This window comes from Mycteria americana, chromosome 14, assembly GCF_035582795.1.
Source record: "Mycteria americana isolate JAX WOST 10 ecotype Jacksonville Zoo and Gardens chromosome 14, USCA_MyAme_1.0, whole genome shotgun sequence".
NCBI lineage: Eukaryota > Metazoa > Chordata > Aves > Ciconiiformes > Ciconiidae > Mycteria > Mycteria americana.
This window is the reverse complement of record NC_134378.1, coordinates 18,071,786-18,088,196: the sequence shown is the minus strand read 5'-3', so window position 1 is coordinate 18,088,196 and position 16,411 is coordinate 18,071,786. Positions and strand designations below refer to the sequence as shown.

Genomic DNA, 16,411 nt, shown 5'->3' with positions numbered 1-16,411 from the left:
TGTTTAACGGGGCAGGGAGCCTCCCACGATGTTTGTGGGAAGAAAGCAGGAGGGCTGTGTTCTGGCGTGGGAAGTGCTTATCTTCAGCGATGCCTTGACCCCTGTTCCAGGCGTGAGACAAATCCTCACCCTCCTCCCGCATCCCTGCGCTCAGCCACCCCTTTTCCCTGGCTCCCAGGTTGGGTTTCTTGTGTTTCGGCTGCTGGCTCGTGCTTTCTCCGGCTGCCCGCGGGCAGCCCGACGGGAGCCTGGGCGTGCGAAAGCCGTTCGTTTCATTGCCCGCACGGGTTTTCTCTCCTGTTCTTCGTGCGCAGTTGCAGCACTGTGCCGTTCCTGCTAGGGGACAAATGCACCCAGAACGCGTGGCATCTGCATTAGCCCCTGGGGCCGTGCTGCCTTGGAGGCTGACAGGGTTTACCCCACGCCGTGGGCGCTGCCGAGCCGCGCTGTGGGACCGGGAGAGCCGTGGGGGTCGCGGCGGGGCCCCGCGCCGGCTCTGTCTGGGTACAGTCCCTGAGCTGCAGAGCACCCCGAGAACGCCGGGCTGTGCCAGCTCTGCAGCGCGGGGCGGAGGGAGGTGGCTGAAGCGGAGCCGACAGCGTGGCTTTAGTGCAGCAAACAGTGGCCACAGCAGTAAACCCACAGCCGCAGTGCTGGGCTGGGGGTGAACTCGCCCCCCACCCACTCAGGCGCTGAGCAAGGAGCTGCTGGGTGTCTCTGGAAAGGATGCTCAAGAAAAGCCGGGATGGCTTTAAAAGTGAAAAATAGAGGTTTTATTCAGTGCTTGCATAGTTAATTCTTGTCAAGGTAACATCCTATCCCTCGCTGTACAGTGCTTGCAGTGACAGGAACGGTTATTAAAGCAAATACCCTGCTTTACCTATGCAGTAGGGTTATGTGCAGTACGTATTTATATAGCTATAAATAGATTTGTTGTATATGTAGCATATAAACAGCTTTACGCTCACAGTATACGATCTTTTCTCTACCGAATTGCGTTCAGAGAGTCGTAAGGGCAGGGTGAGCGTGGCTGAGGTGCAGTCAGTGCTGGAGAAGGTCGTTCTGCTCTTTGGTTTATGAAATCTGCTCTGCGGCCCGGGGCCGTCAGCGCTGCAGAGAGAGGAGGGGGCTGGTGGCCGCCGGGCTGTGCTGGGCTCGGGGGCTGGGGACAGGCAGGACGGGGATGGCCTCGCCCCGCAGGGTGAGGGACAGGCGGTGAAGCGAGCGGCTGCCGCAGGGAGCCCTCGAACGCCCCGGCCCCCCTCTCCCGTCCCTGCTCCCCTCGCTTCTCTCCCTGCAGCACCGAGGGCTCCCAGGGAGGAGCGCGGCACCGCGGCCGCTGCTCGGGGGTCAGGCTGGGCTTCGGCGGTCGTCCTTCCGCGCCGGGACAGTCTTGGGCTAAAGCGAGCGGGGGGCTGGCGAGCCCCCGTGCGGGAGGGGAGGCAGGGTCGCTGTGGCTGGGGGGGCCGCGGCGGCTGCTCAGTTGGGCTCGGGCGCAATGATGACGTTGCGGTAGCCCTTCACCCCCGTCAGCTTGTCGCTCTCGAAGTCCACCATCAGCTTGCGCAGCCCCGCCTGGCGCGGCACGAAATCCAGCCTGAACTTGGCCTCCGCCTGCGGCTCCACGGGCTCCTGGCTGGGGAGGGCAGGGGGTCAGCGGGGCGGCCGCTCTCCCTCCCGGCGACCCGGCACCCTCCCCGTGCCCCTGGTGCCGCAGGACGGCGCTGGGACCCCGGGAAGCAGGGACCCCCTGTGGCGCGGCCGAGCCCCCCTCCCCAGCGAGGCGTGGGGCAGAGATGCCCCAAGCCCCCGTGCCCCGCGGGGACCAGCGTAGCCCCAGCCCCAGCTGTGCCCACAGCGGAGCCGGGCCCCAGGGCCGCTCTCCCTGGGGGGTTCCGGGCACAAAAATCCACCCCTGCCCCGATCCCAAGGGCCCGGCCGGGTGAAGGGAGGAAAAGCTCTTACAGCTCCTTGATCTGCTGCCCGTCGGTGAGGCCGGTGCCCTCCACCGTGAACACGCAGTTGTGCAGGGGGACTGCGAGGGGGTTCACCAGGCTGATCTCTGCCACCAGCTTCCGCTCCTGCATCGGCTCCCCTAAAACCTGCAAGGAGGAGGGGTTGGAGCCCCAGCACCCCCTGGGAGCCGCGGTGCTCCCCCTGCCCCGAGCCTGGCGGGGCTGAGGCAGGTCCCTGGGGACGCGGGTCCGCAGGGACGCAGCCCCGCTCGAGCGATGCAGGACCTGCTGCCCAGGCCCCGCCGTGGGGGGGCTGCCCCAGCCCCAGGGCTTGGGTCACTGGGACTGACCCCCCAGGGTGACTGCAGCAACCCCCTGTGAACGGGGAGATGTCCCCCCCAAACCCAGCTGGGGCACAGCCCCGAGCCCTTACCCTGATCTTGATCTCCGGATTCTGGATGTAGACGTCCCTGACGGCCACGATGACGTTGCCGGTCTGGTAGTCGGTCAGGAGAGCCACCACCTTGATGAAGTTGTCCTGGGTCAGGCTCTCACTGTACTTCTCGTACAGGACACGCAGGGGCACGGTCTTCTCTGGAAGGGGAAGCAGAGCGGGGTCAGGGCTCGCCCCCTCCCCGACCCAGCGCCTGCGGCCCTGCGCTGGCACCCGGCTGGCCGGGGCTCCCCAGGAGCTTCTCCAGGCGCCTTACAAGGACAGGGAGGTCTTGGGGGAAGGGGGGTCCCTGCAGCACTGGGGGTACTCCTGTGGGGAAGGGGCACCGTGGGGTGAGCACAGCTCCATAAACCCGTGGGCAAGCTGCGCCGGGGGGCGTTAACCCCAATCATTTCCCAAAGGAAACAGGTTATATTTAGCTGTCATCAACCCCCAGATCGCCAGCGTTTTCCAAACGAGCCGCAGCCACCTGCAGCCGGTCACCCTGCGCCCAGCCGGGTCCTCGGGGTGCTGCCGGAGTGCTGGGTGCTGGTGCCGCTCCCACCCCCGCAGGGAAGCGGGGCTGCGAGCGCCCGGCTCGGGGCAGCGGGGAGGGACCTTGCAGCCCGGCCGGGGCTCCGACACCAGGCGCCAGCAGCGACGTCCGGGAGCCGCGTGCCGGGGCAGGACGCGCCAGCCCGGTGCAGCCGGTGCTGGCGGTGGGAGGCAGCCCCGCTCCCCAGCAGCCGCCCCCGCTCAGCTCCGAGCGTTGTTTATGCCAAAGCCCTTCTGGGACTGGGCTGTCTTGTGCGGAGGGGGGGGAAGGAGGCTGAAGGCAACCAGCTGCAGAGCTCTCTTGGGAACGGACCCTGGAGAGGCCGAGACTGCTGGAAGCGAAGCCCGGCGTTCCCGGGGCAGGACGTGAAGCGCTGCAGCATCGGCCGAGGCTGTGGGGAGGGGGACGGGCCCGGCCCCGCTCCGGCTGGGCCCCCCGTGCCAGCACAGAGTGCAGGGGTCCCCTAAGGGCTGCAGTCCGGGGGGTCCCGGGGTCTGTATTCGCAGGCAGGAGCTGGGGGGAGAAGCTTCAGGAGTTTGTAATTAAAGCTTCAGAGAAAATGATGTTGGATTAGCTTGCGGATGGGAAAGTTAAAGACCCCAAAGGCCAGCGGGGCTCCTCCAGCAGCTGGGCAATGCGCGGCCCCCGCTGTCCCCATCCGGCCCCGCAGAAGGCTCCGGAGCAGCTCTGCAGGCGCTGGTACCTGCCGGTGCCGACATCGCGGGGAGCGGGGCCAGCATGAGCGAAGGCAGCATCCCGCTTCCCTTCGTGGCGGTGAGAGCGGGCAGCTCAACAAATGGCAGAGAGCCGAGTGCTGCATTTGTTACGGGCCCCGCTAAGAGAGCAGATCTTGGCGTAGATTAAAAATTAGGCTGTTTCAGGACAGCAGATGTATTGCATTTCCAAGGCCTGAAGGGTCTGTGAAAACTAACATAAATCAAAACTCTTGTGTAATTACCAGGCGGCGATGCTGATTTGTAACAAAGGCAAATGAAGGTTCAGCGGGCCCGCGCCAGGCCAGCGCTGTGGCAAAACGCTGCGAGACGTCGCGCCCGCCCAAGGAGGGGACGCTGAGAGCTTCAGCGCTGCTGCGACCAGCCTGGCCGACGAAACCCAGCACCGCCGGCTTCCCCCCCAGCCTGGGACCCTGCCCTCGGAGCTGAGCCGGGGCCAGTCCCGCTCTCCCGCCTGGGGGAAAATCCTGCCAGAGACACCAGCCTAGCCCAGCTCCGGCTCGAGGCGTACGGAAGAGCAAGGGAGGGATGCAGGCGAGCGCAGCCCCGGGACGAGAGCCCTGCGCTGCGCACAGCTCGCTCCCTCGGCGTGACAGATGCAACGGCAGTAACTTTCGTCCTGCTCTAAATGCATTTCCAGCCCCCTGCCTGAGCGATGTTCCTTTTCCTTTCATCAAAGATTAAAAATCCACGGTGGTAGATAAATAAGGACAAAGCCCTGAAGGAGGCATCGCTCACCGAGCGGCCTTGTGACAGAGCTGCAGCTCGCAGGAGCCCCCGCCAGCCTGCGGCTTCGCCCACCGAGGCGGTCGCTGGCAAACGGGGGTGACGTGGTGCGGGATAAACGCCCCGGCCCCGGCTCTGGGTGCCGGCCGTCCCCGCTGCCCAGCCCAGGCCACGCTTTAACGCTGCCGTTATTCCACGGGATTAAACAGAAGCCTCCGGTCGCTGCCCTGTGCCGGCCTAGAGCGCGCTGACCTGACGACCAGCGGCAGCGGTACAAGCGGGGGGAGTACACGCAGAGGGGACACCAGCACCCCGGGCACTGGCAGCTCTCGCGCCAGGCTGGAGAAGCGAGGAGGGGAAGGCTCAAAGCAAAACCCGGCCCTTGGCTCGTACCGCGTTTTCAGGGTGGTTCGTGCAGACCCCCAGGTCCTGAGCGGGGCTGTGGGGCTCTGTGCGAGCCTGCGGCCCTTCCCGCTGGTCCCGGCTCGGGGGGTCCCTGACGGGACGTGCCCAGCTCTTGTTGCTGCTCAGCTGGGCAGCCGCAACCAGGGTTTCCTCTCTGGAAACGTCTCAGTGGGACCCATCCCCAGGGGACCCATCCCTGGCCACCTCAGAGCCCGGAGACGCAGCTGAACGTGGGAAATCGCTGACCTGACCCCAGCCCTCGCCAAAGCATCCTCTCCTCGCTGCCAGCAGGTCTCTTACCTGCCTGGGGTGCGAGGGTGACGTTCAGCAGGTCCTTCATGCCGCACTGGGGCCCGACCGTGTCGTTGTAGCTGGCGGTTCGAGCGCACAGCATGAGCCTGCAGACCCGCTCCGCATCCGTGTTGTTGCTGATGACGGCGAAGACGTCGAAGTCGCAGCCGTTGTTTGCGCCCTCCGACAGCTTGATCTTGAGATGCAGCCCCTTGTCCTCCTCCCTGAGAGAGCTGTTCTCACGCTCTGCCTTCGCAAACACTTCTCTCTCCTTTTCAGACCCTGTGGTGCGTGGAAAACCGTGGTTCCCAAGGGGGCACGGGGAGGGCACGGTCCAGGCTGCTTTGCCCCGATCCCTGGAGCCCTCCTGCTGCGCTTGCTGCGTTAATTAATCATTCCCCCGCGCTGTTCCCCAACAGCCACCCCCCCGGGGTGCCTCTGCCCCCCACTGCCGCCCCGTACCCTCCGGGTACTTGTAGGTGTGGGTGATGTCCTCCCTGCCGTCCCTGCCCACACCCTTGGTGCTGATGTTCTTCCCCACAACCGAGGAGTGGGTGGTCTTCTTCTGCGACCCGTCGCTCCGCACCACCCAGTACACCACGTCGGCGTTCACCTCCGCGAAGATGAAGGGGATGTCGTACTTCAGCTGCAGGTCGCCCTCCTTGACGGCTCTGACGGGGGCCGGCCCGCAGCAGAAAACCCCTGCAGGGAGCGGAGCCGCCGTCACCGGCCGGGCTTTGGCCACCGCAGGGGCAAGACGCGGTCGCGGCGGGGGGAGACCCTGCCGTGCCGGGGGCACGGGGCGAGACAGAGCACCCGCACCGCGCATGCCGTACCTTCGCTCTTCTCCTGGGGCGTCGGGTCCAGCACCTGCCAGCCATCGTAGCCGGGTGCCAGGTCTGGACGGGCCATCCAGGACTCCAGCCAGCAGTGGAAGTTCCTGCAAGGGAAGCCAGGACGCGGGGGCCTCAGCCTCCCTCAGCGCCCGCCGGGCTCCGGGGAAGGGCCGGGGAAGGGGAAACCCTGCCCCGGGGGCGGGCAGGCGGGGGTCCTGCCCTGCTGCTCACCAGATCATGTCCCTGGAGCGCCGGTCCTCATCCCCCGTCTCGGTGAGGTAGCGGTCGATGACCAGGTTGCTGTTGGTGTCGTGGGCTGAGCTGTAGTTGGTCACCACCCGGCTGGGGATCCCCAGGCACCGCATGACTGCGGGGAGGCAGGGCAGGGTGAGACGGGGTCCCGCGCCCGGGTTTGCACGGCCTCTGTCCCCGGCAGCCCCGGGTCCGCCCAGCTCCCGTCCCACGGAGCCCCCGGTTTGCGCGGCTCCTGCCCTTCCCTTTCCCCCTCAAAGGGGTGCCCAGGGACGGATCCCCAGGATAAGCCGGTTCCCGCACTCGCCGTGGGACTCGGCGAGCCGCGGGCGAGCCGGGTGGCATGCGGCACCGATAGTCTGCCGGGTTTTGATATTGCAGTAGAAAAAAGGCACAAAAGCGGCTGCGAGTGCTTTTGAGGGAGTGCACAGGCAGCAGCGTGCTGCAACCTCTTATTTAATCTCGCAGCTGCCTTTGAGCGCGAGCGGAGCTCCCTGGGGAACAGGGGGGTAGTTATAACACTTCAAAGGAAGGCTATAAACTTCTGTGAGTTGCAGAAAATCCACTTTAGTTTTCTGCTATTTCTCTCCTCTAAAAAGGATCTCGTATATCTGTGATATATAAATGCACAGGCGCACTCGTGCAACCCCGCAAGTGCAGGGTTTTTCTCAGGGCGCTTGCGAGCCTGCAGGTGTGTGTGTGCAGGTCTCAACAGAAGCGAGCCTGGAATTTTTCTTCTCTTTTGCCCCAGCCCGACTGCTCCGGTGGCAGTGAAATTATTTTGATCTCAGTGGATTCACGACTTTATTGCAAACTTGACCTTAAAGCCACTTTCCTTCTCCTGTGCCGTGCATCCAGTCCCTCCTCTGCCTGGCCAGGCAGGCAGTGCTAACTGAAAAGCCAGAGCCCCTTTCTATCATTTTTTCCCTCCATTTCCAGACAAATTAGAATAACAGAGAGCTTAATTGCTAAGGCTGATTGTAATCAGCCCCAGCGGTTCCCTCCTGCTGCAGCACAGGGAGCGGCTGGAGGGCAGGGGGCCGGGGTGGGAGACGGGGGGCGCGTGGGTGACCCCGTCCCGCAGGGAAGGGGCGACGGGAGATGTCTGCTCTCACCGGTACACGCCACGGCCGCGAAGACCCAGCACTGGCCGTACTTGACTGGCTGGCACCCAAACTCCTTCCACCTCTTGAGAATATCCACGCTCCCGATCCAGGCCATCGGGCTCATCCCATCGTCGTAACAGTTGTCCCACCGCCCTGCCAGCACCCCCCGGTCCTCGTCGTTACAGTTTACCTGCGGCATGACAAGAGGGGCTGCAACGGGTGGACGGCCGGGCACGGAGGGGCAGGAGCAGGCTGGTGAGGAAGGGAAAGCGCCTTCCCCCTGCTCACACGTGCTGTCCCCCCCGTCAGCCGTCCTGGAGCCGTGCGAGAGCTTGCCGGGATGCAGGCGGCTGCGGTGCAAGAGCTTGCCGGGATGCAGGCGGCTGCGGTGCAAGAGCACGCCGGATGCCGGCGGCTGCACCGTGGCTGCCTGCGTCCCGGCGCGCTGGCGATGCGCAGGTGGGAGGGCGGGTGGATGGAGAGGCCGTAATTGGGATGCACTGACCGGGGAGGGGTTTTAGAAACGTCCTCCCGCCTGGGAGTTTGGGCACGGTTATCACCTGCAGCAGCCAGCGAGGAGCAAAGGCTGCTCCGGCGATGGTGCACCCCCACCTCTGCTATTTCTCTCCTCTTAAAAGGACCTTATATATATGTGATATAAGAGCAGTAGCAGGAAAGGTTGTAAAGGGGATGTGAAACACCTCGGGGAAGGAAACTGGTGTAACTGGGGGGAATGGCAAATGCCACCTCTTTGTCACGGCTGTAGTCGCAAGCTGTAGCTGGGGGGACAGCAGGGGAGTGTTTGCACCCTGGGGGACGTGGGGTGCTGGGACGCCTGGGGACACCCTGCCGGGTGCGCTGGTGGCCGGAGCTCCGTGGGACTCACCATGGCGCTCACCACCCTGCCGATGTACACGGGGTTGTTGCGGCGGGAGCAATCCTTGTTCTGGTCCCTCAGGAATTTGGGGTTTGTGTCCAGCAGCTTGAGGCAGATGGACAAGACGTCGTCCTCGAACTGGTGCGGAGGGGGGAGAAAAGGCGTGTGAGGTCCCCACCGTGCACGGGGCTCTCCCGGCTCCGTCCTCCCTCCCTGGCTCGCCACGACGCCCCTGCAGGCGGAGCTGCTGGGCACACGGAGGTCATGGGCCCCCTCCCCGAGCCAGCACCCGCCGAGTGACATCCCCCATCGGTGCCGCTGCGACGAGGGGCCGGTGCTGCGGCCGGCGGAGGCTCGGCCTGCAAAGCCCAAGGGTGAGCTCCCGCCCTCGCACCGGGGCCGGATCCTGCTTCCTGCAGCCGCCGCTGCACGGGGGTCGGGCGCGGACCTGACCTCCAGGGAAAACCACCTATTTCCCATCACCGGGGGAGTCACAGCCCTTCCCCAAATCGAGGCGCGGATCCTGCGGGGACCACGGTCACCACCGGCCCCACGCACGGCCCCTCCGGAACAGCCCGGAGCTCGGGGAGGGCGGCCAGGCTCTCCCGGTGCCGGGGGCCCAGCGCGGCCGCGGGGGGCTGCAGCTCGGGGCGCAGGCGCCGCCTTATCGGCACGGCCAGCGCGGCGCCGGGGAGCGCGTTATCGGGCGCCGGCTCCTGGCACAGCGTGGCCACCCCGATTAGGAGCGTGTGGCCCCGGGGCCCCCGGAGCTGCGCGGGAACGCTCCCCTCGCTCTGCCACGCTGCGAAGTCGGCGCGTTCCCCTCTCGGAAGCGAGACCTTTGTTCGCCCCACGGCTGCGCGGCGGGGCCGGATCCTCCCCGAGGCGCCGGCTGCGTTTGGGGCGCGCGTCTGGGGACGCGCACGTGGCACCAGCCCCTGCGCCCTGCCCTGCCAGGGCTGCGCAGGCTGGGCTCGGCCGGGGGTCCCGGGGGTCCGTGCCCCGCTCACCTGGCCGAAGTTCCAGGGGGTGGAGGTGATGTAGTCGCGGACACCCTGGTAGATGAGTCCCTGCTGGGACAGCACGTACTCGCGGCGCTCGTCCTCGTCTCGGAGGAAGACGGTGTCCTCTGCGGGGAGAGCGAGAGATGGGGACGGGGACGGGGCTCTGCCCCGCGCCCCCCAGCCCCACGCAGGGCTCCCCCCTCCCCGGGGACGTGGCAGGCAGCGACCGGGGATGGGTCTGGTGGGAAATGAGGCAACGGGGGCTGGAGCTGCTCCTGTCTGAAGAAGCTGCTGGAGAATTTCAACCCAGCTTGATTTCAGCTCATGGGAAAATTTCAGCAGGCTTGTGGTTTTCTTTTCCATTCTTTCTCATTTCTCTCTTTCTTTACTCCCTTTTGTTACATGGAGTCGGGTCTTTTCCCAGGAGGGGAAACCTCCCTGGTGGGAGAAGCAAGCAGTGGGAACTGAGAGTGCTGGCTGAGAACGCAGCTGAAGCCATTTTTCTCACACAGCAGTTACTGCTGGAAATCACTATTTACTGGAAACGTTTTCAGAAAAAACCCCAGCACATACATGCCCAGCGCCAGTGCTCAGCCCAGCCCTGGGCGAGCGAAGCTTCCTAAAGCTTCTTATCTCGGCAGAGCCAGCACCCAGTGTTCGGGATTCAGGAAATCGGCCGTTTCAGCCCAGGTCTGGCCGGCCGGAGCTGGGAGCGGGACAGCCGGGGCTGCTCCGCGGGGCAGAGGAAGGACGCGGACGGATGAAAATCCCAGCTGCTGTTTGCCCAGCTTGGTTAAACCCTGCAGCACTGATCCTCCCTCCTGTGTCGGGCTGCCTGAATTTCACCGGGACGGTGACGCCCCTGGGAGCACCCAGGGCTCATCCCTGCGCCCGCAGCGGGGTGCCCGGCCCAGGGGCAGGTGGGGGTGGGCAGGGCTGGGCCAGGTGGGGGCAATTAATTAAGGGTAATTAATTAGGGGCAGTTAGAGGCTTTTCCTCTGCCCACTGCCTGCCTGGGACCTGCTGCCGGGCGCTGCCCAGGGCTTCGCAGCAGGGCCGCAGAGGTGAGCTCCTGCGGGGCGTTGCGTGGTGGGGGCAGCCTGGACGGGGCGTTGGGTGCTTGGGGTGCTGGCAAAGGGGCTGTGTGCGTCCCGGGGCGGGCGATGGTGCTTGTGGCTTGGGACCGTGTGGAGGTGGAAGCAAAGCGGGGATTTCTGCTTAGACCTGAGCTCGGGACAGGGCTTGGGGCACCTGGAGTCTGCAACAGGGTGAGACCCACGGGGATGGGCTGCCCCGGCAGAGCTGGCGCGTGGCTCGTGCTCCCTCTGGGAAACCCTGGTCTCGGGAAGGTGAAAGCCTCACCTGGGTGCCAGGCATTAAAGAGCAGAACGAAGTCCCCGATGTGGCAGCTGGTGCCCTGGTAGCCGGTGGAGGTCTCCAGTGTCAGGCTGTAGCGGCCGATACAGGCGCTGGGGGGGGAGCAGAGTGAGACGGAGAGGGAGGCCCCGTCCTGCTGCTGGACCACGGCGCTCCAGCCCGACTCGTCCGGGAAGTCGGTCACGGTGAAGTGGGACCTGGTTCCCGCCGTATCGCTGGGGCAGGGCCCTGCCAAGAAGGAGCACGTCAGCTCTCCCGGTGCTCCGGGGGCCCTGGGAGCCCCACGCCGTGGGGGCTGCGCCAAGGGGACCTGCCCTGGAAGCGCCCTGCGGTGCTCCCGTGCCCTCCGCTCTGTTAGCGGCTGCCTGGACCTCGGCTCTTGCAGCCCAGGAACGTTCGCTGTTTGGTTTGTCGGGTATCGGGGGCGTGGGCAGCCCAGCCCTGCGAAGTTCGGGCATGTCCCTTCCCCTTTGGGAAGGGGAAGGACGGAGGGACTCGCCCCGCGGGTGGCCCCGGGTCAGGAGAGCAGAGGGAGCGCTCCCGCCCCAGGGCCCCGCTCCGAGCGGTGCCGCCAGGTCCCTGCGCCGCGCAGCTCAGTCCTGCCGCAGCGTGCGACGCGGGGGCCCCGGCAGAGCCCGGCTGCCCGTGCCGGAGCCCCCATCGCTGGGGTGCTCTCGGCGGGAGCCCCGCTACTGGGCGCAGCCTCAGGCATTGCTGCAAACGTCCCGCGATGAGCGATTGCATCAGCGGCCGCAGCACTCGAGCCGAGGACAGCGTGATCCCGGCCGGCCCCTCTGAGCACGAGGCTGCGTCCAAGCCACCTGCGCAGAGCCAGCTCCAAACACCGCTCCTCCGGGGAGCGGTGACGCCCAGCCCCGGCCGAGCACGGCTGCACGGCGATGCCGGTGCCCGTGCAGGGCTGGCTGGCAGCCAGGGCGGCGGTGCTGCCGTGGTCTGCTCCCCCTGCCAGGAGCACAGCCTTGGGCCGGTCCCCTGCCGGCCTTCGCCCGCAGCGTGGGCAGGACGCCAGGCGAGTCACCAAAAAATACTCATGAACTCATGAGGGTGACACAGTTTCTCCTCTCTGTCCTTTCGGGGCAGCCGGGCTGAGCTAATCCTGTCCTTTTGGCAAGGGCCAGCCTGGTGTTGCCGTGGGGTGGGCAGCCATGTGAGCCTGCCTCCTCCTCCTCCTCCTCCCTGCCCGCAAAACCTGTGGCATCTCCCCCAGGCGCCTGAGCAGGGCTTTTCAAACACGGCTGCTTCAAAAATATGGGCTCTATTTTTGCACGGAGCCGTTCCCCTCTTTCCTGCGGGAGGTGGCACGTGGCCTCGCTGTCCCAGGGGAGCAGGTCTGGTGGCCCCTGCCCTGGCTGCACCTCGCCAGCCCCGGGGAGGGACGTTGCTGGGGCCGCGTGGCCGCGTCCTTTGCGAGAGTTGAAGCAGCTTTTCCCCTTTTTCTGCAAGCTCTGGGGCTGCACTCCAGCCCGCCGGCAGCCGCTGCCAGCCCGTGCCTTCGCCCCAAGGGGCTTCTCCTCGCTTGCAAAACCAGCCTGGGGTCGCCCAGGATGCGGCAAGACCTCATAAAAACCCGGCGGGTTTGAGCATTGGGCAGGCGGACCTGCACCACAGCTGCCTCGGGACCGGGGGAGCTGCCAGTTTAGGGTGAAGCCAGGGCGTGTTGGGGTCGCGTTTGTCACCCCACGGTGGGACTGGAGCTTTTAGGGGAAAAGAAAAAGAGCGTTTTATGCTGCGAGGAAACCCGGGTGCACTTTCACTTTGAGCTGTGGCCTGGCGGACTCAGCAGGATGCTGCAGACCCAAAATAACTCTTGCCCAAGAAAGAGTTTCCTCTCCCTTGGCTCTGAGCTGGCGGGGGCTCAGCCCCCGCGTGGTGGCTGTGCCCAGCTCCGGTCATGGGAGCGATGTCCCTGTCCCCATCCCTGCCGTTCCCAGTCAGCTCTCACCAGGGGTACAGCATCAACAGGCGAAGTCCCTGGCGCGGAGCCACAGGGACCCGTCGGAGGCTGCGCCCGGCTCCCGTGTACCGGCTCCGGCACTGCTCGGGGCGGGGGGACAGAAAAGCAGCGGGGCTGTGTGCTGGGGAGGCTCAATGGGAACATTTCCTTCCTCCAGGGTTTGTGTTTCCTGAGCAAACCCCGCTCCAGGAATGTCTGAGCGATGGGGGCAGGGGTGGCTGGGCAAAAAGACCATCAGCAAAAACGCTGTGAAAGCCTCTGGCTGAAAGGATTCGCTTTTACTGATGTTTCTCAGAAGGGCAAGAGACTCGGGCGGGTTCCCTGGCCACAGCCAAGGCACTTCCCTGTGAGCTAGTGTTATCCCACAAGTCCTGGCCTCCCACCAGCTCCCGTTAGACTGCACTGGCGGCTCCGGCGTGGCCCCGAGTCTGGTTCGGCCACGGGGAGGAGGAGGCGGCGGCTTTTTGTTTTATTTCTTTATCACTTCCCTTCAGCTCTCATTACGGAGCCGAGTTTCTACCTTTTCTCTCCATCTTGGCATAAAAGCTGTGCACAGCACCAGCCTCTGCTGGGAGGGGACGGGGGGGACTGTATGAGACGTGGCAGGTGCCTCGGCACAGCACCCTCGTGAGCGCGGGGCGAGCCCTCGGGCAGGGCGCAGCTCGCCCCGCGGCAGGCACTCGCTCGCAGCACGGGGCACGGCGGCACTCACCCGTCTCGACGTTGAAGGCGAGTTTGTCCACCCCCTCCTCGTAGCCTCTGCCCGAGAAGTGCAGGGTGATGGTGAAGGGCTGCCCCCGCCGCACCACCAGCTGCCGGCAGCCCATCTCCGCCGTCCGGTGCTCCCGGCCGTTGCGCTCGCACTGCAGGTCCCATGTCTCAAGCATCAGATCTGCAAAGGCAGCAGCGCGTACAGCTCTCCCCTCTGCCGTGCGCAGCCGTGCCCCGCGCACGCAGCCCCTGCGCTCGGGCTGGAAGGGATTGCTGTTACTCCCACCCTCAGCCCTGAGGTTTTGGGCTTGGGTGCCAGAGTTTTGCAGCCTCCTCCGCCCAAGCTGCCCTGTTCTCCCCCAGTGTGCCCGGCACAGCTCCGGGTGCTGCGGCCGTGCCAGGCTCCGAGCATCCCTCCTGGAGGGCTCTGCAGGCTGGGCTCGCGTCGCACGCCGCGAGCCCGCAGGGGCCGAGGTCCTGCAGCCAGCCGGCGGCCGACCTCGCAGCGAAGCGCTGCCCTCCCGACCGGGCTCTGTGCCTTGTTTCTTGTGCCGTGGTGCTGCCCTCCACAGTATCACCACGGAGGAGGGGCACCGTGTGCTACCGGAGCCGTGCCAGGTCCGTGGCTCACGGCATCAAGCACTGGAGCAAAGCCCAGCGCTCAACTCTGCTTTCTGGGAGGCGTGGGGCCCTTCGGCCGGGGTTTGCTGTCTGTGTTCCTCCACCCCAAATGAGTGCCACTGAGCCTGCAGAATGCCGGGGTGGTTCAGTGCCTCGGCCAGGCCAAGGGCAGCTCTCCGGGCACCTTTACCGCCCTGCAACTGCCGACAAATGGGAGAGACCGGCTGTAAACTTGGTGACAAAGAGGGTGTCTGATTCCCCGGCCTCGGGCGCTCTGTTCTGCCTCCCAGCCCAGCTGCCGATGCAGGCAGGGCTGCGTGCCGCAGCAGCTGGTGGCCACATCCCCACCGCCCCAGGCGCTGCACTGGAGCGATGTGATATCGTTCATCATTGCTCGAGACCGGTGACCCTTGAACGCTCTGTCATCAAACGGGTTAGTTGCCAGAATAAGCAAAAGCGTTTAGCACAGGAGAGCACGCAGCGAGCTCAGCACCAGCCAGGGACCGGGGCAGCTCGTGAGGGGCGATGCTCAGCTTGCTGCCCTGCCTCACAGCTCTCCCTGGCTGTGCCCTTCCCGGTGCTTGCATGCCAGCAGCGGTGGTCACCGAGCCCTCCTCGGGCTGGTGCCAGATGGAAACGGCTGACCCTGAGCTCGCCGTTCCCAGAGCTAAACGGAAACCCCGCTCCTGGCTCTCCAGGCACGGGGACGGCACAGCGTGCATCCAGGGGAGGCGGTCGGGCTCATCGCTGCTCCCCACCGCGCTGCGAGGGCTGCTGCGGACGGCTGGGAGTGTCCGTGAGTAAGGGCAAGGTCCCTCCAGCCAGTGCGTTGGGACCCTGGAGCAGGGACAGAGCACGGAAAGGACCTTTCCCTTGCCACCTCCCCCTTTGTAAGCGGAAACACGGCTCCGTGCTACAGCACACGAACTGTGCGAGCGCAAACCTCGCTGACACTGGGCCGAGCTCGTTGCAAATAAGTGTGTTAAGAGAGCAGGACGGGGGCTGCTCCTTGTCCCAGTCACCCGGGGTTATCGTCCTCGGCGAATTTAGCAAAAATTTTCAAAGGGTTTCAAAGGGCAAGTGCCTCTTCCCCCTTCCCAAACTGATCAGAGCCGAGAGACGGGCGGGGAGGGGGCTGCGGTGCCACCAGGGCGTGCAGATGGCAGCGGGGTCCCGGGCACGGCCGTGCGGCAGCAAGGGCTGCCCGGGGTGCCGGAGCCCAGCTCTTGTGCCAGGAGCTGGCAGAGCCTGTGCCAGTGCCCGGCCCCAGGGGCCTGCGTTGGCGTCGCTGCTGCGGTGCTGGAGCCCGGTGCGCCGGGCGATGCCGTCTCACCCGGAGGGCTGTGCGCCCATCGGTATCGCACAGTCCTGTTTCCCGGGACTCTGGGGACAGCTCTGTGGGAGGGGGGGTTGTCTTTGTCCCCTCGTGCAAGTCTGAAAAGCCACCCGCGTGGAGGGGTTTCTGAAAGCCGGGAGCGTTACTTCTGAGCGAGCCTCCAGAAATCCTCCTTAAAGCAGGGTGGGACGGAGGCACATGCTCCTAGTCCAGCTGTCAACGCTCTGCTCCGAGAGCACCCAAAGCTTTAAATAGCACCGCGCTTCGTTCTGCAAACGCCGGCGGAGAGCGGGGCGGGGGCGGGGGCCGGGGCCGGGGCCGGGGGGGAGCAGACCCCGCGCAGACCCCGCTCTCCTCCGCCTCGCTGCCCTCGGCTTCAGCCGGTCCCGTTGCCCCCGCCCTTCGCTTTGCCGGAGCTCGGGGAGCCGGCTCCGGCTGCGGCCCCGGCTGCCAGGGAGCGCCCGAGCAGCGACCGCCCGGGCCGCCGAGCCCCGGCCGCGGCAGCGCTTCGCGCCCGCCCGCCCGCGCAGGTGCCGGCAGCGGGGGGGGCTGCGGCCCCAGAACCCGCGGGCCCCGGCCAGGGGCCGTCCCGCGCTCTTACCTTCGGCCATGGTGCCGGTGCCGGTGCCGGGGAGCTGCCCCTCCGCGCCCGCCGCTCGCTCCGTTTATACCGCGCCCGCCGCCGCGCACACCCCCGCGGCCGGGGACGGCGGAGGGAAAGAAAGGGAAAAATACAAGTTTCCAGGAAACGGAGTGGTTTCGGTCCCACCTACTTAAAACAACCATCCAAAAAAAAAAAAGGCAGCCGGGGGTTCAGCCCCCCCCGAAGCGCAGCCCCCCCCCAACCCCCCCGGGCAGGGGCTGGAAACGCCGCCGGGTAAGAGGGGGGAAAAAGAAGGGGGGGGGACGGGAGGGCCTGTGCAGTTCACACTGAGGTGAAACTCGGGGAATGTTTTCTCCTTATAAAGTTTTCTTTCCTCCTGCCTTATCTCCATACCCGGCCATTTACTGGCAGGGGATGGGGCTGTGCGGGATGGCAGCGGCCCGGCCCCCTTACTGTAAAGGCGTCCCTAAGGGACCAGTGGCCGGGGGAAAGCGTGCTGGGAGCGTTGCTGTTTGCTCCGGGACACGCTGTCGCGGGGAGGTGTACGCGGAGCCGGGACGGGCGCTTTCCCTGGCAGCCCTTGCCCCACGCGCCGGCTCTCGCTCGCCTGCC

General features: G+C 65.9%; 1 protein-coding gene across 1 annotated transcript; it reads right to left on the bottom strand.

Moving 5' to 3' along the window:
* Nucleotides 1-746: 746 nt before the first annotated feature.
* Nucleotides 747-15,967, bottom strand: TGM2 (transglutaminase 2). The gene is made up of 13 exons (XM_075517333.1): nucleotides 15,797-15,967; nucleotides 13,240-13,419; nucleotides 10,538-10,780; nucleotides 9,182-9,300; nucleotides 8,181-8,309; nucleotides 7,304-7,484; nucleotides 6,168-6,303; nucleotides 5,937-6,040; nucleotides 5,563-5,802; nucleotides 5,110-5,382; nucleotides 2,389-2,549; nucleotides 1,966-2,102; nucleotides 747-1,636 (listed from the first exon to the last, which is right to left on the bottom strand). Exons 1-13 carry the CDS (start codon nucleotides 15,804-15,806, stop codon nucleotides 1,480-1,482), a joined length of 2,070 nt encoding a protein of 689 aa, XP_075373448.1. The 5' UTR covers nucleotides 15,807-15,967; the 3' UTR covers nucleotides 747-1,479.
* Between the last annotated feature and the right edge of the window lie 444 nt (nucleotides 15,968-16,411).